General features: G+C 38.8%; 2 protein-coding genes across 5 annotated transcripts in view; one reads left to right on the top strand and one right to left on the bottom strand.

Annotated features, from left to right (window-relative positions):
• Window positions 1-1,486, bottom strand: part of PEX3 (peroxisomal biogenesis factor 3) — a 39,573-nt gene extending 38,087 nt beyond the window's left edge. Inside the window, exon 1 of one of the 2 annotated variants that reach the window (XM_054490419.2) lies at window positions 1,023-1,486. In XM_054490419.2, the coding sequence (XP_054346394.1) occupies window positions 1,023-1,095 (73 nt within the window). In that variant the 5' untranslated portion in view covers window positions 1,096-1,486. The remainder of the gene's footprint in view (window positions 1-1,022) is intronic. The other variant, XM_054490420.2, reaches the window with a different exon arrangement.
• ADAT2 (adenosine deaminase tRNA specific 2) lies at window positions 1,418-25,216 on the top strand. Of its 3 annotated transcripts, XM_054490422.2 has the most exons (7): window positions 1,459-1,574; window positions 5,229-5,292; window positions 13,446-13,550; window positions 18,171-18,321; window positions 19,541-19,647; window positions 23,453-23,525; window positions 23,689-25,216. In XM_054490422.2, exons 3-7 carry the CDS (start codon window positions 13,491-13,493, stop codon window positions 23,730-23,732), a joined length of 435 nt encoding a protein of 144 aa, XP_054346397.1. In that variant the 5' UTR covers window positions 1,459-1,574; window positions 5,229-5,292; window positions 13,446-13,490; the 3' UTR covers window positions 23,733-25,216. The 3 variants fall into 3 exon arrangements, with proteins under 3 accessions (XP_063522751.1, XP_054346396.2, XP_054346397.1); XM_054490421.2 differs by lacking the exon at window positions 5,229-5,292 and having other exon boundaries at window positions 1,421-1,574; XM_063666681.1 differs by lacking the exons at window positions 5,229-5,292; window positions 23,453-23,525; window positions 23,689-25,216 and adding an exon at window positions 21,271-23,444 and having other exon boundaries at window positions 1,418-1,574.
• The last annotated feature ends 824 nt before the right edge of the window (window positions 25,217-26,040 follow it).

The raw sequence follows: 26,040 nt of genomic DNA, 5'->3' as shown, positions 1-26,040 counted from the left end.
AAATTGTTTGGGGAGAACAGAATACAATCTAATACATACTGTTAATTTCAAATTGTTTGGGGAGAACAGAATACAATCTAATATTAAGAGAAAAGCCAACCAAAATCTTTGGGAAACTCTGTTCTTGATTTTAAGTACTTTTGTAAACACAGCATGTAATAAGTGATAAGACTATTTCTCAAAAACTCAAGTTCTAACAAATTCCCTCTTTTATAGTTCCTAGATGTCCTTTTCATATAATTCACAAAGCTTTTATTCCCTCCTTCAAATCCCTGAATATTACCACATGAGCATTGTATGAGGAAAAAGCGTCTCAAGATTTTTATCTCATCTGTTTCTAAATCTCCTCTGGGCCTGTGCAACTCAGTTATGTCAGCTAGATTACGATGATCCCAACCTTGAAGATCCTGAGGAAGATTGCACAACATCCCTCAAGCATTTTTCTTACTGCCATAGTTTGTATTCTAAAATGGCAGAAACAGAGCTAAAATATTGATTTGTTTTTCTTTATCTAATCCACATCTTTCAGTCCTTTAGGACAACTGCGCTGTTTTCAAAAATTCAAATCGACTTTAACCACCACCCGAAGTACAGCCTATAGGTAACTTCCCTAGATTATTATTAAACTCCTGAGAATGGTGAGAGCCAAAGTATCAAGAGTGCCAAACAGAAATGAAAAATCTCAAAGGAAAGCAGAATTTTTTTAAAAAAGTTCCTGTAAGAGAATGGTGCCTTGAAACAGAAACTTAAACTGTGACGAGTTCTCCAAAGGTCCGTGAGAAAAAAGGATAGGTGAGAAATAGAGTTAAGAGTCGGTGACAGGGCAAAGGGCACAGAGGCATTTCTCAACTGCAGAGATGGGAGAACCCTGGAGGTTGGCCACCTCCCTTTTCATCCCACGGTTGATCGAATCTCCTCTACATATCCCAGACTAGGATCTCCCGGCCTGTCCTTATTTTAGAAAAAGTCACCTCTCCCACCCCCTTCTCCCAATGCCCCCTTTCAAGCACGCTGTCACCCACCTCCAAGGACCGTGCCCAGGAAGATGCATTTCTTTTTGTGGCGTTTCAGAAAATTCCATACAGACCTCAGCATCTTTAGGCCCTAGGGGTGTGGGCTGACTAGGGGTGAGGGGCTGCTTCACCGGGAAACTGTTTCTTCGTCACCTGGCCCAGATGACCCAGCAAGAGCGCCGTCGTCCCACTCTGTGCTCTCCCGAAATCACAAACGTGACTTTCCGCGGAGACTGTCACCGGAGCGGCAAGGGGGCGTGGACTACAGCAAAGCCGCTACGCTTTCTGCCGCTGCCGCCGCGCAGCCGCCGCCGCTCACTGGTCCGACACGCCCAAGTCCGTTCAGAAATAGCTCCCGAGTGCCTTTTCATTCGACTCCCCAGGAAACGGGGTCCCGGGCCTGCCGCGTTCCGCTGCCCGCGCTCCTCCTCCGCCGCGGCCTCTGTCGCTGAGTGGTGGCCGGGTATGGAGGCGAAGGCGGCACCCAAGCCAGCTACAGGCGGCGCGTGCTCGGTGTCGGCAGAGGAGACCGAAAAGTGGATGGAGGAGGCAATGCACATGGTGAGGAGCCCGGGAGGTGGATGCTGCGGGGTGGGACCTTTCTCTAGCCCTCAATCCGACCCCGGCATTTGAGCAAACGTTCTTTCTCGTCACCATAATTTTTATGGCAGTCAGATGTTCTGGGTGAACAACTGGCTTTACTGCCTCGAAACTTTCTGTAGCCCATTCTCACAGTGGCTCTGGGCGAAGGAAGGGGAGGAAATACAGAAATTATTTGTTTCATTGCGGTGGACTATGCTGCAGACTTAACATTCTGTCGCCGGCTGGCACGTGCTGCCTCCCTTTCCTTTCTGTGGTTACACACTCTCCAATCTACAAAGTCACATTATTTGAGGTTTTGGCCCTTGGAACATGTCCAGCAGAAGGAAGGAAACTGAGAACGTTTCTGGTAGAGAGCAGTATGGAAACAAGTCCCTGTACAATCGGCGTCTCGCATTCATTCGTTATTTCCTCTGCCCTTTTACTTCCTTCCCTCACTCCCTTCAGGACTGCGAAATAAAGGGGGCTTTCAACAGAATGGCGTGTGCTAGCGAGATTCTTAACTGGGAAAAAAGTTTGTTTGTAAATGTATGTATTTACATTTTAATAACTGTACATACAGCCACGTGCCACACAATGACCTGTCAGTAAAGGTCGTTATCCTGGAGCATTAAATCTACTCACCTTAGCCCTGTTGTCCCAAGTACTAACCAGGCCTGACCCTGCTTAGCTTCCGAGATCGGGGGACATTCAGGGTGGTATGGAGGTAGACAACACTAGTTTCTATGTAGACTTCTGGGCTAAACACTTTTGCTACCTTTTAAGTTGACCCTGGGCTAGCACATGTAAATATATTTACATACGTTTACAAACAAACTTTTATCCCAGTTAAAAAGCTCGCTAGCACTTTTCAGCTCCATTATAATCTTATAGGACCACATATACGGCTGTGGTCCTATAGGATTATAATGAAGCTGAAAAGTTTCTGTTGCCTAGTGACATGTAGCCCTCCTAACAAGTACTTTTTTTCCTTTAAGACCTTGAAGAAACATGTATATGCCAGAACCCAAGAAGCAGCTGCCTCCTTAATCCTGTGTAGGAGGACGTAAACTGAGAAATCACATCCCTAGGTATTTATAATACAATTAAGAGACAAAAATTGTCAAAGCCAGAGAGGTCTAGAAATTCTTTGAAAACATCTACATGTTTAAAAAGATACAAAGTAGCATGGCCAGATGCAGTGGCTCATGCCTGTAATCCCAAAACTTTGGAAGGCAGAAGCAAGAGGATCTCTTGATCCCAAAAGTTGAAGAACAGCCTGGGCAACATAGACCCTGTCACTACTAAATAAAAATTTAAAAATTAGTAGGGCATGGTGGCATGTGCCTGTAGTCCCAGCTACTCAGGAGGCTGAGGCAGGAGGATTGCTTGAGCCCTGGGAGATTGAGGCTGCAGTGAGCCGTGTCTGTACCACTGTACTCCAACCTGGGAGACAGAGCCAGACCCTGTCTCAAAAAAGAAAAAAAAAAAGATACAAAGTAAAGGAAATACAAAGAAGGAAAATATTTGCAACATATATAAAAGGACAGGTTTAATAACTGTAACATATAATTTATATAAATCTAAGTACTTTCCGAAGTAAAAGGAAAGATGTATATGCTAATACTGAAAAAGTCAAAGGCGATGAATATATTTGTTTTTAAAATTTCTTTTTATTTTTAGAAGATTTTTTTTTTGGTTTAGACAGGCTCTCTCTGTGTTGCCCAAGCTGGTCTTGAACTCCTGGGCCCAGGCAGTTGTCCCACCTCAGCCTCCCAAAGTGCTGGGATTACAGGTGTGAGTCACCACACTTCACCTGAACATGGTATTTCTAAAAGAAGTGACGAGTAGCCAGCAAATAAATGAATACACAATTTCACTATTAATGAAATTCAAATTAAAATGATACACAATTTTTCACCTGTTAAATTGGCAAAAGTGAAAGCAATTTTAATGCTTGGTGATAATAAGGGTGTGCATGTTTGGGGTGTTTGTTGGTTGGGAGGAGCTGAATTTAGAACACCCTTTTTTTTTGTATGTAACATGTATATTACAGTTTTTATTTAATATGCTGGTAAAGTTAACTCTAGTTAAGCCAAAGTTGAAAGTTTTAAGTTTAATTTACTTTTTTAAAATTATTATACTTTAAGTTCTAGGGTACATGTGCACAATGTGCAGGTTTGTTACATATGTATACATGTGCCATGTTGGTGTGCTGCACGCATTAACTCGTCATTTACATTAGGTATATCTCCTAATGCTATCCCTCCCCTCTCCCCCAACCCCATGACAGGCCCCGGTGTGTGATGTTCCCCACCCTGTGTCCAAGTGTTCTCATTGTTCAATTCCCACCTATGAGTGAGAACATGCGGTGTTTGGTTTTCTGTCCTTGTGATAGTTTGCTCAGAATGATGGTTAACAGCTTCATCCATGTCCCTACAAATGAAAAGGATGAACTCATCCTTTTTTATGGCTGCATAGTATTCCATGGTGTATATGTGCCACATTTTCTTAATCCAGTCTATCATTGATGGACATTTGGGTTGGTTCCAAGTCTTTGCTATTGTGAATAGTGCCTCAATAAACATACTTGTGCATGTGTCTTTATAGCAGCATGATTTATAATCCTTTGGGTATATGCTCAGTAATGGGATGCCTGGGTCAAATGGCATTTCTAGTTCTAGATCCTTGAGGAATTGCCAAACTGTCTTCCACAATGGTTGAACTAGTTTACAGTCCCACCAACAGTGTAAAAGCGTAGAACACCCTTTTATTAGGACAATTCGGCTAGGTAGATATAAAAGGCCTTAAAAGTGAGCTTATCCTTTGATCCAGTAATGCCTTTTTTTTTTTTTCCAAAGTGAAAATATTTTAATGTTTTCTTTTTCCAGTTATGTAAATAATTCATGGTCACAAAAAATTCAAACTATATAGAACAGTTAACAAATTATGTAAAAACTACCTAAAAGTCCTATTATTAGAGATAATACTATTAGTATTTTGGGAGCATCCTTCCATATCTCTCTGTCCATATGTAAACAGCCATATGTACTTTTGCATAAATGGAATTATATATTCTCTTTTTGATTATCAGCAGTTTTTTTTGGTAGTCTTAATATATTAGTCACTCCTCCCTACCTCACGGTATTTCTGTTGCTATGGAGTGACTACCCAAAATGGGACAAAGGATGTATGTGCTTTGAAATTATATAGATATTCCTGTATTGCCTTCTAAAACCATGATGCCTAATATCGTACCCACTAACCACGTGTCTATTTAAGTTTAAATTAATTAAGGTGAAATAAAATAAAATCCAGCTCCTCAGTTGTATTAACCACATTTCAAGTAGTCAGCAGCCACATATGACCACCGGCTACCGTATTGGACAGTACAGATCAAAGGACATTTCCATCACTACAAAAGGATCTGTTGGATAGCATATACGGTTATCAACTTTACTGCTTTTTAATAAAACCATTATTTTTCATGGCAGGTTTCTTTCTGAGATCTAAGCATAGCATCATCGTAGGTTATCGTTTTAATCATCATAGCATGTTCAGCATAGCATTCTAAAGATAGGCTTGGAAAAAAAAAGTATGACTAAGTAATAGTGTTGCACTCTTGGTGTGTTCCAGATACTATGCTATGCACAATGTTTTCATGTGGGCCATGTCATAAGCCCCACAGCAGCCCTATCAGGTGAGTATTATTATCGTCCTCATTTTCAGATGGGATATTGAAGCTGAGAAAGTTCAGTAACTTCCCCAAAGTTAGAGAGCTGGGAAGGATGGGGCTGTGACTTGAGCCCTGTCATCTGCTGTTAAATACTGGCCTGGCCTGCCTCTTGGTGTTAGGTAGCTCACTGCTTGCCAACATATCCTCTGCTCTCTTTCTTCCTTTTCAGTTTCCTTACCTGAATACTGTGTATCTACTGTGTAATTTAATGGAACATTTAGATTTTTTTCTTCTGTGAATTGCCGAGGCATATACTTTGCCCAATTTTATAATAGTTTGATTTAAAAAATTGCACTGTAGGAGCTCTTTGTATTTTACAGCTGTTTCTAGGAATAAATTACAAGGATGCGATATAAATATTTATATAAGAGAAGTTCTTCACTTGTTTATAATAGTGAAGAATTTGAATCACTTAAATGTCAAATAATAGGAGACTAGTTGGTTGAATCAGATATGTTCATAAGGAGAAATACTGTACAACCTTTACAAAATCATGTGATGAAAAAATATTACCCAATATAGGGAAAGGTTAACAATACATTTCTAAATGAAAAAGGCAGACTGCTGAACTGTATATATAGTGTAAATCTGTTTGACTTTTTAAAAACTGTGAATATGTGTATGCAGGGCATAGGAAAAAACAGAAAAAACCTCCATTGCTTCAGAATAACAGGGATTATATTTTGGGGTATTGGGATTCTTAGTGGGGTTTTTTTTTTTTTTTTTGATACATGAGGTTTTTTTTTTTTTGTTTTTGTTTTTTTGTTTTTTTTTTTAATCCCTAAGTTCTCCACCTTGAACACATCTTACTTTATAATTAGGAAAAAAGAAAGATTGACTATGTGTGTATATATATATAGAAAAAATGTTACAAGTTTTCTAGAAAAAAGTCAATTGTATTTTTTTGTAGTATGCATTTTTGGGGCAGTTGGTATTAATGTAACATTATGCTAGGCTCTGAGGGAAATTCGAAAAGAAAGCAAACACCACAGACACCATTTCAACAAATGTGGTATGATTAAGTTTTTGCTATGTGTTAGACCTTGTGCTGGGTGCATAGGCTGCAGAGGTGAGGAAGAGAAGCTTCATAGTGCCTGGATCTAGTGCTTGCCTTCCAGGAACATACTGTTTAATTGATGAAATTAAGCCAAGCACAGATGAAAAGGTTGGTAAGTAACATGTCCAAAGACCACAAGAGACAGATATAAAGTGCTGTCAGATAACAGCTGGCAAGGTCCTTCAACACGTCCGTTGAGGTAAATGATAGAATTCCTTCTAAATTTTAAGGGACCAAAAGGATGTGGCTGGTGGAAAGGAAAGGTTGATCCAAGCAAAGATACTGTCATGTACAAAGAAATCAAGAACTTTGTTTTGGGTTAGAAGGAGATCTAGCTATCTATCTAGAACAGGGCTCCCTAACCTCGGGCTCAGGTTTAGGGGGATCTATGAACCCTGAAACTATATATAAAATATTATGTGCGTGTGCCTTTTTCAAGTGAGACAGTCCGTAACTTTCATCAGAGTCTAAAAGGGGATTTCTGCTCTGAAAAGGTTAATAACCTAAATGAATAATGAAAAGTTAGGTTGGTTCGGTTGGCCAATGGGAGGATGGGTGATAGTTGGGAGACCTTCAGTGCCATATTGAAGAATTTAAAGTTGATGAAATAAAAACATCATCACTTTTTAAACCCCCAAAGTTAAACTATATAACTGTTTCTGCTAATTACTCAGAGAGTAATCACTCAGAAGAGAGTAATTAGCAGAAACAGTTATATAGTTTAACTTTTTGAACAGGATGATGTTCTACCTGAGAGTTGTTCTGGGTAACTTATTTGTTCCCCCTAATTTTTTGTCTTTATAGGAAATATTTCTTTAAGGACTCATCAGACTCTGTGCAAACAAGGTCTGTTTCCATCTCTCCCCCTTTTATCATGACATCACTAGAAAGCAGTTTATAGTAGTAATGTCTTTGGAGAAAATAATAAACTGCAAAGTCTCTTCCATCTAGATGCTTTCATTATCTGTAACTGGGCAGGCCCTGACTAGAGAAAAAAAAAGAAATTATATTCAAAGACAAAATAGAGACCAGTGTCTGGGTGGGAAGAACAGAGATTTTATTCTTTAAGTTTGAAGGTTGATCATTTGTTACTTTACGCAAGACCTAGCAGCCATTTTTAAATAGTACCTGACCTTGGTCTTTCCCCCTCAAAAGGGCAAGAAAGGTTAAATTCAAAGCTACCTGCACTAATTTCAGACCCATTTTGCCTGAGCTTTTTTGCATTTGTGAAGAAGTGATCAGACTTGACAGTAGAGTTGCTGGGAGTGTTTGAAAGTATGATATGGGTATGGGGTGAAATTGATTTCCAGGTTAATTAAATCTATTGTGAACTTGTTAGTGAAGCAAATCTATGTGTTAATTGTTGCAAAGGAGTTCCCTCAACTCACTTCCATGGGGCTTTGTGTTATTCTCACCGCCCCCTCCCCTGTCTACCATTCCAGTTGCTTACCCACTCATCCTCAGCATGGCAGGCTCGGCCATTCCTCAACAATGACGTTATTTGTCCTTTTAAAATATTCCGATCGCTCATATATGCTCTCTGTTTCGGACAGCAATGGAAGGCATTTCAGGAAAAAAAAATGTGTTACTCAAAATAAACATGAAGATAATATTGAGAGGAGTAAAATGAAATAAATTTGCTAGAAGGAAAAAGAGAAAAATCCAAAGGAAGGAATGGAAGGCATAAACCCAGTAACATGGTGGCGTGGGTGCTGTCTCCAGGTGAACAAGACAGAACTTGTAGGCAACATGGAATCTCATCTCCCATCCCACTCACGTCCTTTCCACTCGGCCCTGCATTCTCTTCTGCAGGTTTGAAATGGCCCGCATAGCCAATGTAGAGCTCTTCAGGAGACATTTTTACAGAAAATCTTGATCACATGGCCTCCATTTGTTTATTCTCTTACAGTTTTGGTTTTTTTTAACCTTTTTTTTTTTTTTTTTTTTAAGACAGAGTCTCACTTTGTCACCCAGGCTGGAATGCAATGGCACAATCTCGGCTCACTGCAACCTCCGCCTCCTGGGTTCAAGCGATTCTCATGCCTCAGCCTCCCGAGTAGCTGGGATTACAGGCACCCATCACCATGCCCGGCTAATTTTTGTATTTTTAGTACAGATAGGGTTTCACAATGTTGGCCAGGCTGGTCTCAAACTCCTGACCTAAGATGGTCCACCTGCCTCAGCCTCCTAAAGTGCTGGGATTACAGGCATGAGCCACTGTGCTCAGCCTATTTTTTACTTTTTTTAGAGATGGGGTCTCGCTGTGTTACCCAGGCTGGAGTGTAGTGGCATGATCATAGCTCACTACAGCCTTGAACTCCTCTTGCCATTTTTTTATCCTTAAAATTTCCATGTCTCACTCTCTTGCCAACTGTTCTCTCTCATTTGGCCCCTTGATTCACTCTAAACTCAAACCCTGATTAAGCAGCTGATGAGTGAAGTGTCTGTGGTTACTAAAGTAGAAGTTAGAGGCAGAACAGTGGCAGAGAGCCCTGGAATCTGGCCCTTGGTAGGTGCTCCACAAATGTTTGTTGAACAAATGAATAAGTGGAGCCAGGTTGTCTATGCCCTAGTCCCAGCTCTCTCACATGCGCTAGTGATATATATAATCTCCCTATGCCTCAGTTTCCTCATCTGTAAAATGGAGAAGGTCATTATAGGCTTGTAAATGAAATGAATTAATACTCATAAAATGCTTAAATTAGTCCTGGATCAAAGTAAGCTTTCAATAAATTGTAAGCTCTTATTTTCAAGCTCTCAGAACCAGAATACTTGAGATGTAGACAAAACATTAGCTCTCTTAAGAGGTTTGTTGGGGAAAGTACAGCTGGAGTTAAAAATTTAACCTCTTAGATAAGTCACTGTTCAAGCTACTGGTTTTCATCTCCACCATTCCACCTGAATTGCCGCTGCCTCTCTGAATTAGACACACTTGACCACCCTTCCTTCTTGGCCTAGTGTTTTTCTGGGATTGTCCGTAACACCAAATGTTTCTCTAAACTCACTAAACATCTCTTTTTAATCTCCATTGCAAAATCCTTTTTGATCTTTTAACTTTCATTTTGAAATATTATAAGTTCATGAGAAATTATAATAATAATATACTGGGAGGGCCCAAGTATCTAGTGTCTTTCAGTGGTAACATCTTGCATAGCTATAGTTCAGTATCAAAACCAGGAAAAATGCATTGGGAAAACTGCAGAGCTTATTAAGATGTCATCAGTTTTATTTGTACGTGTGTGTGTGTGTGTATATGCATGCCTATGAAATTTTGTCATGTGTAACTTTATATAACCACCACTGGAACTGTTTCATTACCACATGGCTCCCTTGTGCTACCTCTTTATAGCTGCAGCTTCAATCTGTTCTCTGTCTCTATAATTTTATAATTCAAAAATGTTATGTACATGAATCTGTAACCATTGGGCTTGGCTTTCTCCATTCAGCATGATTCCCATGAGATCTATCCAAGTTGTTGAGATTATCGATAGTTCATTCTTTGTTATTGCTGCGTTGCGTCCCATGGTATAGGTGTACCATAGTTTGTTTAGCAGTTCACCCACTGAAGGGCATTTGAGTTGTTTCCACTTTTTGGCTATTATGAATAAAGCTGTTATGAACATTTGTGCACACAGACATACATTGTCTGAGCATAGGTTTTCATTTCTCTGAGATAAATGCCCAAGAGTGGAATTGTTGGGTCATGTGTTAAATGCATGTTTAGCTTTTTAAGAAACTGCCAAACTATTTTCCAGTGTGGCTGTACCATTTTATATTCCGACCAGCAGTATATGAGTAATATCATTTCTCCACAGCCTTGCCAGCATTTGCTGTTGTTTTTACGTTTCACTTTAGTCATGCTGATGGGTGTGTAGTGATATCTCATTGTGGTTTTAGTTCACATTTCTCTACCGGCTAATGATGTGAAAACATCTTTTCGTGTACTTATTTGCTATCTGTATTATCTTCTTTGGTGAAATGTCTGTCTTTTGCCTTCTCATATAGTTTGGATATTTGTCGCCTCCAAATTTCATGTTGAAATGGAATCCCTGGTATTAGTAGCAGGGCTTGGTGGGAAGTTTGGATCATGGGGAAGATGCCTCATAAATCATTTTTATAGTAGCAAGTTCTCACTATATCATTATCATGAGAATATACCATCCCCTCCTTTCTTTCTTCTTCTCTTACTGTGTGATGCCTGCTCCCATTGCCTTCTGCCATGAGTGGAAGCTTTCTGAGGCCCTCACCAGAAGCAGATGCTGATACCATACTTCTTGTACAGTCTGGAGAACTGTGAGCCAAATCAACTTCTTCTCTTTATAAACTACCCAGCCTCAGGTATTCCTTTATCGCAGCACAAATGGATGAAAACAGTCTTTTTCTAATGGGATTATTATTTTACTGTTGAGTTTTAAGAGTCATTTATATAGTCTAGATACTAGAGTGTTGCCAGAGATGTGGTTTGTAAGTGTTTGTTTTCCCATTTTAGCATGTTTTTCTTCATCTTTGCTGCATGTATTAGTTTCCTATGGCTGCTGTAACAAATTATCACAAACATGGTGGCTAAAAACAACACAAGTTTATTCTCTTATAGTTCTGGAGGCCAGAAGTCTGAAATTTTAGCGAGCCCCAATCAAAGTTTTGGCAGGGCCGAATAACTTCTGGAAGCCTGCCTTTTCCAGGTACTGAAGTGACATTTATGACCCATTCCTCCATCTTCAAAGCCAGCAGTGCAGCATTTTCAAATCTCTCTCTCTCTCCTTCCATTATCACTTTGCCTCTTGCCTTCTGTGTCAGACATCTCTCTTAGGAGGACATTTGTGATTACATTTAGGGCCCACCTGGATTTGGGATAATCTCTCCATCTCAAGATCCTCAACAAATATTTTTTGCATGAATAAATGATTTGTCTCTTCTGTGTACCTGGATCTCTGTGTAATTCTACACTTACCTTAAATAAAATTCTTAGTATAATAATTGCCATAGCTACACATGGCATTTCCATTCTCCTTAACTGTCCGTCTTCTTCCTGGCTTTCTTCTCTATAGTAGCCTATGCTGCATTTGTCTATATTAACCAAACCTCGGGACTCTTCAAGCCTTTCGAACTTGCATAAACTGGACATGCTTTAACCACTATCACAGAACTGGGACACAACCAGCCTGTGGATAGTTCATACAACAGTCCTGAATGCAGTATTATTGCATCAGATACTGTCTTCTCACATCTCTCCATGCCCCATCTCTGACCCACCAACCAGATGGAGAAAAGAGAGGCCCAGTTTGCTCCTGCTGTGGGCTTCTCCTTTTTCCTGTAATGGCCACATGAAGAATAAGTGTCTGTTGAGCATGGTGGGAGTAACTGAGGAAATCCTGTATGCCTTATGATAGGAAGTTGTCACTAGTTAAATAAAGTAGAACTGGGAGTAAGAGACTAGTGCAGGAGACAGAAGACACTGTTTTAACAATGCCTTCAACTTTGTACTTTATATGCCCTATGATGTGTATAAGTACCTGCACTTAAGTGAGAATCAAGTCTTCCAAAGCCTCTTCAGGGCTGCCACAGTAAGGAATACCTTGCCTTTCCGGAAACAGCTGTACAGCAGTTATATTCTTTCGACTGCATTGAGATGGGAACGAATGTACACTAGTCCAAGGGTAGTACGCTTCCCTTATTCTGACTCTCAGAGGCAGTATCAGGTTCTACTGAGGCATAAGCTGCCTGCTTAAGCTCTCCACCTGAAGGTAGAGTTAATTTTCCTAGGGCCCAGAGCTGCTATCATGGGGCAAGAAGAAAAATGAATGGCCTGTGATAAAGGGAACTTTGAGAATATAATAATTGATTTGCCATTCCTGGGATGGTAGTCATGGAAGTGTTCCTACACTTGTTTTTCTCATTGATTTTTTTCAGTTGAGGTGTACTTTATATACAGTGAGATGCACAGGTTGTAAATGTATCCTTCAATCTGTTTTGAATAATGCAAACATCTCTGTAATCCATGTCTTTATCAAGATCCAGAAAGTTTTCACCACCTCAGAAAATTTTTTTGTGTGCCTCCCCAATCAATCTGCACATCCTCCTCCATGAAGCAACCACTGTTCCAGTTTCTGTCATTGTAGTTTAGTTTTCTCTATTCTGGTACTTTGTGCAAAAGGAATCATATAGTATGTGTGCTTTTGTGTGTGACTTCCTTTACTTAGCATGTCTATGAGGCTCATCCATGTTGTTACAGTATCGGTAGTTCCTTTTTATTGCCGACTAGTATTCCATTATATGAATAGGACACAGTTTGTTTATCCATTTTCTTGTTGATGGCCACCTGTGCAGTTTCAGGTTTTGGCTATTAACATTCTTTTTCAAGGTTTTGGTTCTTTTTTAAGCTTGCTTTCTTCTTTTTTTTTTTTTTTTGTAGACACATATTCCCTTCTTTTAAATACTTAGGAGTGGAATTTTTTTATAGACTGTGTGTATGTTTACTTTTTAAAGACATTTCCACAACGCTTTTCATAATGATTGTGCCATTTTACATAGAGTACTTCTAAACTCTTATTGTCTCACGTAGAGTAGAAATTGTGGGACAGGGCGACATCTAGTCTGGTTACCTTTAGCTATTGGGACTCTAGAGGATAATTTCTATAATTTTTAGAGAAGCAAAGGAATTTCAATGAGGAAAGGATTGTAATAAAGGATTTATAAGTGTTATTTATTCCCGTACCTTTTTGCAAATATGTATTCTATCTCTGAAAAGACACATAGACCCTGGCACTTTAAGAACAGTGGTCAGTCACAGGCTCCTTTGATCGCATCTGTTTCCAATAAGAAGAAATCAGAGGCTCTGGACCTATCAAGGGGATTTTTTTTGAGTCTCCCTTAACATGGACACAACACAGAACACAGGCACTAAATACTGTAATGGAACTATATTCCAGAAAAGGGAAAGCTGCACTTCTTTGTTTCAGTCTTTGTACACGTATATCTTGTTCATGCTGCATCTCTTTCTTTCCTATACTCTTTTCAAGTATGGAGTATTACATCTTACATTTTCCACTTTGTGTTTCAGGCCAAAGAAGCCCTCGAAAATACTGAAGTTCCTGTTGGCTGCCTTATGGTCTACAACAATGAAGTTGTAGGGAAGGGGAGAAATGAAGTTAACCAAACCAAAAATGTATGTGAGTTGGGCAGTATAATTGCAAACATACAGTAGTGATGGGTGTACTAGAGAGAGTTTACCACAGTTGGTGTGAAGGTGAGACTGAATATAGTCCCGTAGCTGCCAGTGGTGGGTAGCTTTTCTTAACGTCTCTCTTTTTCAGTATCATTTTCTTCCTGATTTTGAAAGTGATACATGTTGATTTTTTTATTGTGGAAAATTCAGAACAATTTAATGAAGCCATAAAATGTTAGTGAATAATTTTCTGTTTCATAGAGTTTTACTCTAATGCTTGAGTGAAACCCAAGAGGGGATTTTATTTCATGAGAATGTCAGCATGAAAGAAACAAGTCTGTCTCTACTTTAAGCCAATCTAATATATGAAATTTTCATTTTACAAAATAGGTCAATTTAACTCATAATGCATTCCTTTTTTAGTACCTTTAAATAATATTTTCATCCTAGTAAATTAAACAAGTATCCTCAATGTATAGCTTTGGAGGGAGATATGAGGATTATATAAAGGAAGCTATTTCTTTATCAGATAATTCAACAAAATAGGGTCTTCAACACCAGCTGCCTCTGTAGCTATATGTAGCATGTACATTTTAATAGCTTATATGACTTTTATTGTGGTTAGGTTGGGAAGTTCATGGTTCAAGGCAATGCTTCTTAAACGTGGTATCACAACAGTGTGTCATGATAAGTATACTTGGGAAGTATAAGTAAACTACCAAATTTTATGATTACAGAAATTCCTAGGTGGACTCAAAGATCACTTATACCTGTAATGCCATTCACACAGACCTTTATCTTGTCATGTGATTTTGGGAGCCAGAGAATAAGCTGGTGTTGATACCAGTGCTATGGGAACTAGTTCATCCATCAATCACATCTATTGAAAAGAAAACTGATATTTAGCAAAACACATGTAAAATAGGAATCCAGATTCACAAATCATGTATTTTTTATTTTTAGCCATAAAATAGAACAGGATTATATTTTAATACATAACTTCTGTACAACCAAAAAAATAAAACACCACAGTAAAATAAACAGGAATAAACATGGTATTTCATTTGCAATGCTTGACAAAATGTTCACATCTTTAATCAGAAATGAGCTCTTAGAAATCAGTAACAAAGAGACTAATATTACAAGGGAAGTGAAAATAAAAGGAACAGAGGAAAATGAAATAACAACCAATAAGGCTACATGAAGATGATCTAACTTAACTTTAACAGAAGAAAAAAGCAATTTCTTTGTAACATTACATTATCAGTGATTAAAAATACTGATATCTAATGTTTGAACAGTTTTAGGGAATGGGAAACATTCAAACACTGGGAAAGCTTACATTGATAATAGGAAATTTACTCAAAATGTAGATTTTGCAAATACTTCGCCCCAGCAGTTCCAATCAGTAGGAACTGTTCCGACAAAGTAGTTGGACAATTCAGATTTATATATAACCATGTTCACTGCATAGAAAATCTGTAGTTAATATGTCAGCCCCCCAAAAAAACTTTTTTTATCAATTTGCTTATGAAAAATAGTAGATCGAAGTGTAGAATTAGAAAGAAAAAAGGCATTTAAATAAAAATATAGTATTTCACAAAATTCTTTGTCCTTTGAATTCTTGAAAAAGACAACTTTTTAATGAATCAGTTTTAAATTTACCCTGTAATAAGTGAGAAGCATGAATATATGTAAGTTCATACTTTTTATTTTTATTTTTTTTTTATTTTTTTACTATGGAAATGCTTTAATAGAGGTGAACACACAGCAAGAACAGCAAGTGCCCACACAGACATGGCTATCACAGAACACATTGTGGGTAAATGAAGAATTCATACCGCCCCCACCCTTAACCCAGTAACAGAAGGCTCTAGGCCCCCATTTCCTCAGTCCACTCCTCAAACTCTCCCTCCTCCTCAACAGTGGCATCCTGATACTGTTGGTGCTCTGATACCAGGTCATTCATGTTGCTCTTGGCCTCAGTGAATTCCATCTCATTCTTGCCCTCGCCCGTGTACCAGTGCAGGAAGGCCTTGCACGTGAACATGGCTGTGAACTGTTCTGAGACGTGCCTGAGCAGCTCCTGGATGGCCGTGTTGTTACTGATGAAAGTGGTGGACATTTTTAGCCTTGGGGATGGGATGTCCCAGAAAGCTGTTTTCCCATTGTAGGGGATCCAGTCAGCAAAGTAGCTGCTGTTCTTGGTTTGGACATTAAGCATTTTCTCCTCTACCTCCGTCATGGACATGCAGCCCCTGAAAATGGCAGCCTCTGTTGGGTAGAGGTCATACTGGGGGTCATAGGCAGCCATCATGTTCTTGGCATCATACGTCTGCTGGGGGTGTTCAGCCACTGTCAGGCCCTTCTTTGTTGTTTAAATGCTCATTTTGAAATACCTTTTTAAAATTTCAAATACAGAAAGTAGAAGCAGTTCTATTCTCATTTCTCTATGCAGAACTATTAAAATTTTGCCATATTCTTCCAGACAGTTTTCTTTCATATAAATCATGTAACAATATTCAAATATATACAGTCTTTTAATTTTAACTCGCATGTACAATAATTTCAAGCAATGTTAAAATAATTACCATTATAACACTGAGAAATATTATTTAACTGTCAGGGTAGTCATTTTTAAATTAGCCGTTACCTTTTCAGTTAGAAAAAACAGAAGCATGTACACATACCTCTGCAAACAATTAGCTGATGTTTGTTGAAAAATGACATAATTTTAAATATCAATTTAAAATACTGTAAAACATACAAAAATTTTTTTTGAAAAAACGTTTTGAAGAATTTTTAAAAATGTTTTAATTACATTCATGTTGAATCACAAAGCAGTTATTAAGGGGATATTAAAACATATGAGATAAGTAATAAACATAATACAGCAATTAATGAATGTATAGATACTTATTTAGGAGTAGAATTCTTTATTTTAAATTGTGGTCAAATTTTCCAATTTGCATTTTGTGTATGATGTCTTAAGATGAGAACTTTGAATGTCCTAACAATACCCATCTAACCCCATCCAGTGACCGGGGTTTCTTCTGTATGCTGAAATTAACCTGGGTTTATCTTGTTATTCCGTATCATAAAGAAGATTACTCTCTAACTACAGCATAGAAAGACTCTTGACCCCAAATGAGAAGACCTGAGTTCTACTTTTGGATCTGATACCACCACCACCACCCAGTCGCCACCACCACCTCCTCTCCCAGCTGTATGTGATTAACACATGCCAGCTTTGCTTAGCTTCTTTTTCTTTAGTAATAAAAGAGATGATTTAGTAATAAAAGGGATGACTTAGTAATAAAAGTAATGACTGAGATGATTGAGTTCAGCAATTGTTTATTGAGAGCAATAGGGAGATTTGATTCCATAATTCTAAATCTGATTTTTTGAAAGCACCTAAGTTGGGGAAACCTTTTTTTTTTTTTTAAACTCTCCACTTAGTTTTGGTGTGCAGCCAGGTTTGGGAACCTCTTCTCTAAAGTACCTTCCATCTCTGGTAATTAATTCTGTGATTCACCCATGTAGCCCCTTGGCCAGCTCTGCTCCCATCTGCCTCTAGCTTCCGTGGCATCTTGGGCCACTGTGCTAGCACTTTTCATACCCTGCCCTATCTCACAGGTAAATGAGCCCCACCAGATTTTATGCTTGTTGAGGACAGAGACTTTTTATCCTACACAGAATTTATTTAGCCCAGTGGCTTGTGCATAGTTAATACTCAGTGTAAATTATTGATAAATGCTATTGTCATGAATATTATAAATAATTATTCCATATAGAATCTATGATTCACTTTAAGCTGTTTTAGTAAGGGAGAAAGAAAAGGAGACAAGAGCTAGTAGAGTACATGTGTAGTATTATGTGGCACCATGCTTCATGTAATTCAGATTTATAAGGTTTATAAGTGTAGATACCAGTGTATACCGTTTTACATACGGGGAATCCTAGACTTACAGAAGTTAAGTTACTTGCCTAAGTCCACATAATTAGTAATGTCTCTGTCAAGATTCAAATTTAAATGTAGTCAGTTCCACATGCTATGTGATTTCTCCTATCCTCTACTGCTTCCCATGAAGTGTCTGAAACCAATACCAAATCTCTACTTCTCTAGAGTCTTCCGGTATATAAAACCTCATTCCCCAAAAGTGTGAGAGATGACATTCCAGTAAACTTAATGTAGATTTGCTTGGAGTGAGATCAGTGACAGCCTTGAACATATATTTGAAACTAGAGCACAAGCTTATGAAAATTTTGCTTCCCCTGAAATATTCAGAAACCACAGACTTTATCTTTTTTTCTTTGTTTTTTAGACTTACCTTCTCCATGGCATTTTAATTGAAAGAGTTTCCCCTAAGGTACTTAGGTACTTAACTAAAAATACAGCATGATTCCTATGGCATCTCTGATTAAATATCTTTCGCAAGCGAGGTTATGGTACTTGAATTGGGGAATACGTTGTCCACTACTAAGGGTGTCTTGAAACTGTATTCATTAAAATATTGGCAGAAAGGATAGGCGCATATTTTATACTTAGTTTTTGTATATTTGTAAAATAGTAGTCACATGAAGCAAACAGCATCAGTGCAAGCCCCTTTCTCTTTTCAGGCTACTCGACATGCAGAAATGGTGGCCATCGATCAGGTCCTCGATTGGTGTCTTCAAAGTGGCAAGAGTCCCTCTGAAGTATTTGAACACACTGTGTTATATGTCACTGTGGAGCCGTGCATTATGTGTGCAGCTGCTCTCCGCCTGATGAGTATCCTTTGACTTCATGAGTTAATGTATTGTACCATTCGTGTGAACAAGAGAGTGGCCAAACATGTAGCCTGTTTTCCAAAATATGAAAACACAGACTTAGGAAACACCTTGTAAAATATAGTGTCTCTTAGCCAAAAAAAGGAAAGCTTTTTAAATAGTAAAATGACCTGTTTCTTTTCATATCAATAAACATAGAATGATTAAACAAATAATCTAGAGAAAGAAAATATTAGAACTGTCTTTAACAGTTATATAAAGATAAATCATAAATTAAGTTGAAGTGGATTATAAAACAGTTTGCAAAGGAAAAGTCCTAAAGAATATGCAGCTAAGTTTTGCCTTTGGATAATGGATTATGAGTGACTTAAATTTTTTTTCTCTGTTTATCTGTTGGTTTGTTTGCCATGAATACCTATTACAATGTATCAAACATTATCAGTAAAAAGTAAATAAGAAGTAAATCCTTTATGATATTCTAATTGTAAATGGAAAATGAGTAAAGTTACAGCTCTTTGGATTGTCTCGCATGGATTAAGCAACTTAAATAGTGCAGAGACTCTGTAGGGACTTCTAAAGATCTTTTTAAAAAATTATTTGAAAATTGAAAAACTCAGTTTTTTAGTTCCTTAATTTTTATGTACTTATTTTACTATGTATGGATGGATAATTTTAACACTTTAAAAATAATACAGAGGTTTTGGGGTATGATAAAATGTACAGTCTCTATAAAAGGGTTGTTATGGGCAACTTAGAATTCTCTCCTCATCCTGCCTTACAGAGTGGCTAAGCTTTAGTCTATTTTGTATTAGGGTACAGGTTATATTTTATTTGGGGCAAGAACAGGGAAGAATCTGTTATTTTTAAAAGGTGAAAATCCCTGGATTAAATTTCTGCATCCTTTCTGGCTCTGACTCCCTAATGATTCTGAAAAAGTGATTTAGGAAAGAGCAGAGAGAGCCCTGAACTGTGAACATTAAGCAAACACATACTCAGTTTTCATTCTGTTTGCAGTTGTTAAATGTCAATTTCTCAATACTTTAACCCCTTTTCTTCTGTGTAACTGGATTGTATGGTTTATAAGATGAATCCTAAGCTTCACTGTTTTGAAGAGTAGCATGAGCTTTCCTCTCCAGGATGGCTAGTATAAACCTACTCTGGTTTTGTCACGATACATACTTGAACTGTACATTCTATGCATGACCTTAATTCTGTCTTATAAATCCCACTGGTTGTATATGGCTGTCAGAATGAACGATTTGGTGGTTGTGGCTCTGTTCTAAATATTGCCTCTGCTGACCTACCAAACACTGGGAGACCATTTCAGGTAATACAAACTGCTTATGCTTTTTCTTTCTTGCTAATTATTTTCATCTCTTTATGGGCTTGTGAATAACTAGTGTGTGGCCAGTATACAAAGAAACTATGATAGAATCAGACATCTTGGATCTCAGGGCCTCTGGTGGAGTTCATTTATGCCTCAGTATAAGATGACAGGGAAGAGTTTCTAGATGAGTGCCTACCTCTCTTCATTAACAGACTCCCTCCTGAAGGAGAGTCCACCCTTCCCAGCTGACTCCGAACACTCTTCACCGACACCGTTAGGTATGCCTGAAGACACTCGCTGTTGGAGTTTTTATTCAATGAACGTTACCAGCTGTATGCTCTACCAAGTTTGGTGATGCTTGGCCTGTGTCAGTGACGCTAGAGACTATTTACAGCACACACAATATTTTTGCACAAATTTAATCATTTTGCTTGATTGCCACATCCTAATTTTAGTATCTAGCAATCACTGTATTTTCATGTGTTTTTTTTCTGTCTTTTTAATGTTGAAATTTCCCCCAGACTTAAGAATCCATGTCTTTAGTCTCCTAGAAATTCTCCTTTCCCTTTAATCTTGCCACTTCTCCCAGAGTTTTTATGGGTCAGACTATGAACAAAAGGAATTTGTATTTCAGAGTTTGGCCTGTGACTATACCCCTACTTTCATTAATTGGTTTGATTGTTTTTCTCTCTAAGATGTAAGGTTAATGTAAAAGTATTATGCTTTAAAAAGAAAAAGCTTTAACAGATGCTGGATATGGCTGGGCAGTTCACTTCAAAAACCTCAGGGGTTCCTAGAATACTTTAAGGACCTACGAAGGACTAAATTTGGCTGAGTCTCACTGAGAACGAGTTTTTAAAACGTTCTTGAGTTTTCTAGCTCAACATTAGCTTTCCTATCAACTTCTGCACATTTGAGAATAGATGCTGTTTAACATTACATCAGAAAAGAAATTCTAATGCAATGATGGAGAGTAAAGGATACAATTGGTTTGATCATTAAAGACATTCAGAAAGTGATTTGATTTTTCCAATCACTTCTATTAGTAGCTCAAATTTTGCTTACATAACTCTTTGCAAATGAATTGCTGACTCCATATTTCCTTTATAAGAATGATCTAAATAATTTTTCAGTTTCTGGGCAGAACAAAGATGAGTGTTTTGATGTCAGACATGGGTGGAATATTTCTCTCCAACATGTCAGTGATATGAGGGCACAAACACAGTCCTTTCTCACACATCTTTGTAGTCGATGCAGCAGAACCAAAACAAGTTCATTTGCAGTGTGTATACCTAGCCACATCGGCTCAGCTGCAAATCAATGCCTGTGGCTTACAGCCGTATCTCCAGGCTGAATGCCAAATTATGGTTTTTTTTAAAGGTGCTTTTAGATTCTAAGGAAAACAGTGGTGGCCCAGGCTCTGAATGCTGGGTATTCTTTTTTTTTATTCGTCTGGTCTTAGGAGGCAGCAGGTGATTGGGAGGTGGGATACTGTTTCTTACTGCAGAATTACAGATTCTTTTCATACTATATTATAAGCAGCATTAAAATTTGTAGAGGCCTACAGAACTATTCTTTTCAAAGAAGATGGTGATTAATTATAACACCTGTTCTGTTTTTTAGAATTTTTATTTTATGGCCGGGTGCAGTGGCTCACGCCTGTAATCCCAGCACTTCGGGAGGCCAAGGCGGGCAGATCATGAGGTCAGGAGATCGAGACCATCCTGGCTAACACGGTGAAACCCCGTCCCTACTAAAAATACAAAAAATTAGCCGGCCGTGGTGGCGGGCATCTGTGATCCCAGCTACCTGGGAGGCTGAGGCAGGAGAATGGCGTGAACCCACGAGGCGGAGCTCGCATTGAGTGAGCCGAGATTGCGCCACTGCACTCCAGCCTGGGTGACAGAATGAGACTCTGTCTCAAAAACAAAAAAAATTTATTATGAATGTGTGCTTTTTATTAACGCCACAAATTTGTTGCTATAATGGATACTTGAAAATATAAATAATAAATTATCTCGGTGTGTTAGAGCGGTGCAGTTTCCTTCGAGGCCTGTAACTCAGCGGTTCTCATCCCTGACTGCCTGTTAGAATCACCTGGAGGCTTCTGCGCCTGACTCTGCTCAGTCCCTGCCCCAGACCATCTGAATCAGAAGGCAGGGGGCCAACAGTACTGTGTTTCCAGAGAGTTCCAAGCGGTTCTCCTGAGCAGCCATGGTTGAGAACCACTGCTCTCATCCCACGTAAGAGGAGAGGGCTCTGAGTGTGCGAGTGGAGTGGAGGGGGACCTCTGGGGAGCTCCAGCAATTAACACAGCAGGAAGCAGGGGGCAGCTGTGACAGGACTGGCTGGCAGTGGTTAGGATGATGAAACGCTGAGAAGCCAAGGGAGGCAAGAGCGGTCAGACAGAGCAGGTGTGGCCAGTTGCCTCCAGGACTGCAGAGTTGAGGAATCTGAAAGGAGGCCAGTGTTTTGGTCAGTAGGGACTTGGGGTTTTTTTGAGAGGGCAGACTCAGTGAAGTGCTGGGAACTCAAGCCAGTGAAGATGAGGCCACTGAGGAGTGAAGGCAGGAGCAGGGTGTCAGCCTTTGATGGGACAGGGTGGACAGAAGGTTATTTGTTATGGTGAAGGTTTATGCAGGTGTCGGAGGCCCAGGCAAGGGCAGACTGAAGACACAGGAGAATGGGAGGTTCGTTCTGAACAGCATCTCACAGTAGCTGCTCTTCCTGTCCTCTGTGCCTGTGCTTTCTGGCTCCTTCCTTCCAGATGCTCATTGTGTCACTTCTTGCACTTCAGAAGGGTGCATGGTTTTAAGTCCAAACTCTTCTGACAAGCTTTCAAAGCCGTACATATTTTTTACCCCATTTTTTGTCTTTCTTTCCTTATGCTTCCTTAATAGTCACCTCCTCGTCTATCAGCTGATTTCCTCACACACAATCCAGGCTTCTTCTTGCCCTTTCCCCGAAATGCTCTGCTTAGCCTCTTTAAATATTCTCTATCTCTAAGGCAAGTTCAAGTTTCATGTTCTTCAGGTAATATTTCATACGGTTAACACTCCTTACTGATATCACAATTTCTTATTCTTTCACATGTTATGATTTCTTTTCTCCAGTTAGATGCTAAAGATAGAACAAGCTGAATTGTATTTTTTAAAATCCTCTGTAGCAAGGGTTGATAAACTTTTTCTGCAAAGGGTTAGCTAGTAAATATTTCACCCTTTGTGAGCCACTTATGTCTCTGTCACCTAGTCTTTTTTTTTTCTTTAACAAAGCTTTTAAGATATAAAAACCATTCTTATCTCACAATTCTCAACTATGGAATGGATTTAGTCCACCAAGTATAATTTGCCAACCCTAGCTCTATAGCATGGAATGCTTAATGGGCCACTAGTAAATAGGAGCAGATAAAAATAACTAATGCTTAATGAGCACTTATGATGTGCCTGGTATTTAACAGGTATTATCTCACTTAATCCTCACAAAATCCATCTGAAATAAGTGCTATTATTGCCAGCATTTTATAAATAAGGCATGGAGAGTCTAAGTGCCTAACCCAAGATCACAAAGCTGGTAACTTCTATAATAGTTGATGGATGAATAACAGTTGATTGGGAATGATGCCTAACTGAGGCTATATATCAAACATCTTTTGGAAGTGTACCTCCTTACCCATGTTACTAATATCCCCAAAGTTTATTAACATCTGAAATCTGTTACATAACCATGTACATATATGTTGTTTTTATGGGATACAACACACATTTTCATAGACCTATGTTTATTCTCAACTTTCTCATTCCATCAGTGTATCCCTGGATATCGGGCTGAGGAAGCAGTGGAAATGTTAAAGACCTTCTACAAACAAGAAAATCCAAATGGTCAGTTTTCTTTTTTTTTTTTTGAGACGGAGTCTCGCTCTTTTGCCCAAGCCAAATGGTCAGTTTTCTATTGTAGATAATGTACTTCCCTTAAATCCATACAAAGAGAGTCTGCTATGAGCTTACCTCTTCACTTTCTTTTTCTTTTCTATTCTTTTCACAGCGCCAAAATCGAAAGTTCGGAAAAAGGAATGTCAGAAATCTTGAACATGTTCTGATGAAAGAACCAAGTGACCCAAAGTGACCTGGACAAGATTCATAGACTGAAAGCTGTTGACATCGTTGAATCATATGTTTATATATTGTTTTTAATCTGCGGGAAAATGGTGTCTCTCATCATTTGCTCTGTTAAGGGAACAAATTAGCACTTTTTAGAAGTCTGACAGTTGTAAACAGTTATTAGCTTTTCCACAAGCTGATTCCTGTTTTAAGATGGGGGAAAATTAAGGTTTGAGGTTTTAGAAATTAGCAAGTAGTGTGTACCCTTCTAGCCACAAGTGCCCAGTCCAGGCAAGTGCTGAGTTTTTAGAGAATGTGTGGCCAGACCCAGGGACCTGGGTGTCTGGACGGCAGTTTGCCACCCTGAGAACACCTTCTCCAGGACTGGCATTTCAGAGTCAGATTCTTCATTTTTTGCAGCTACGATGTTCTCCCAGGGCACTGGTGGCTGTGACTTCTCTCTAAATTGTATATAAGTTGTGTATATAGAGATCATAATTATATGGTCCTTAGAAAAGACTTTGCTTTTATAAAGCATTTAGAGAAAATGCATACTTTTAAAACAAGTGCTTGAGTTGTCACTTAAAAATTATGGCATATTGCTATAATAAAACCTTATTTATGTCTTATTTGAAGATGAATAGTCTTAAAAGATAAAGACATAAATGGGACAATTGTTATTGAGCAAAAAACCAAATTATCCCGCCCTCGTGGAGCTTATATTCTAGCAAAGGGAGATGAATATGATAGATTACACAGTTTATTGGAGGACAACAAGAGTTACGGCAAAAAGCAAAAAGAACACAGGGTAAAGGGGATAGGTGCCATTTGGTGGTGAGAATGCTGACTGAAAAATATAATGGTCAATTTAATCTGGAACAAACGGTTATTTCTTTTAAAATCCATATAATAAATTTAAAATCTAAAATGTAAAACTTTGAACACAACACTGGAAAGGGTATCCACAGCAGGAAGTCCCCAGTTCACCTTCCTGACTACAGGGCAGCTTTGCACAGCCCCGCTGGGCGCACTGTGTGCCTCTGCCCAGAAGGGGGCCTCGCCGTTCCACCAGAAGCTCAGCTCCAGGCCCTGGAGGGGCTGCTGCTCCTCAGTTGCATTTCTTCGGTAGATTCATTTCCTTGATGCAAAGCATCTGTATTTGTTGGTTCTGTCATTTGAGAGATGTCTCTGACTTGTTTGTTTTGAATTACATTACAGGCTGGAATGTAATTGTGGTGAAAGTATTTTTATATTGCTGAGAGTAGCAGCTAATCACAGTTACATGCTTCAGAGGACTTATAATTGCTTGGTTTTGTGTGTGTGTGTGTGTGTGTGTGTGTGCGCGTGTTTTTAACTGCATTTGAAAAGTTTTATGGAGAATATGCATGATTTTAAATCTGTGATAATGTTACATGCACCTTCAATTTTGTCCACTTTAAAAATTATCTTCTCATTAAATTTTAGTGCTTTGACTAGTTTGTTCCTTTTTGCAGTTGGTCGTAATTCATTTCTGGCTTCTTATGCTTTTCTGCAAGCAGATTTCATTGTATTTATTGTGTTCATATCATTTTCTTGGGGATTATTTGTAGGACAACCAACCTGGAGTTTTGCCTCTTTGGAGTACCACCCAGTAAGTCTGGCTGAGCATCTTATGTCCAGTAGGTTCTTGGTAAACATTTGCTAAATGAAATTACTGATTGAAATTTGGGGAAAAGTGAATAATAAGACTATCTAGGACAAAAAGCCAAAGCCGAAAATAGTATATAAGTATTCTAGCCCAGAGACTGTCGCTACTAAAAGAATCGAGGAAATAATAAAATGATAGACAGGGAAGGATAGAAAAGACTTAACAATATACATATGTTCCGTCTTTGCTGTTTTGGAGAATGGTGGATAAGTAGTGTTTCCTGATTCTGAAGCATAGCTGAACAATTTAGTTTTGGTTTACCATCTTTTTGGTTCCCTCTTCAGTGACTGACCTATCGAAAATCTGTCCTAAATGTTTGGACTGGGGCACAGTTCCCTCCATCGCTTTGGGGGAAAATCATTAATATGGCATACTGCAGATTGGAGGGCAGGACCATTGAGGGTGTCATAGACATTAGCTCTGTGGAATTCTGCTAGCAATTTCCAAGTGATGATGAGGCATTATGGATATATGTTGAGGTCATTCAGCTTCCTGAGTACCACATTCCCCAGCTACTTAGACACGGGTTAAAATATTAAGATGTCCTAGTTCAAAAGCTTGAATTCAATTGATTGATACTGATAGTGCCTGTCCAAGAGACCAGCTGAA

The sequence above is a fragment of the Pongo pygmaeus genome, chromosome 5 (genome assembly GCF_028885625.2).
Source record: "Pongo pygmaeus isolate AG05252 chromosome 5, NHGRI_mPonPyg2-v2.0_pri, whole genome shotgun sequence".
In the NCBI taxonomy this organism is placed as follows: domain Eukaryota; kingdom Metazoa; phylum Chordata; class Mammalia; order Primates; family Hominidae; genus Pongo; species Pongo pygmaeus.
The sequence above is the reverse complement of the archived record's forward strand: the minus strand, read 5'-3'. Positions and strand labels throughout refer to the sequence as shown.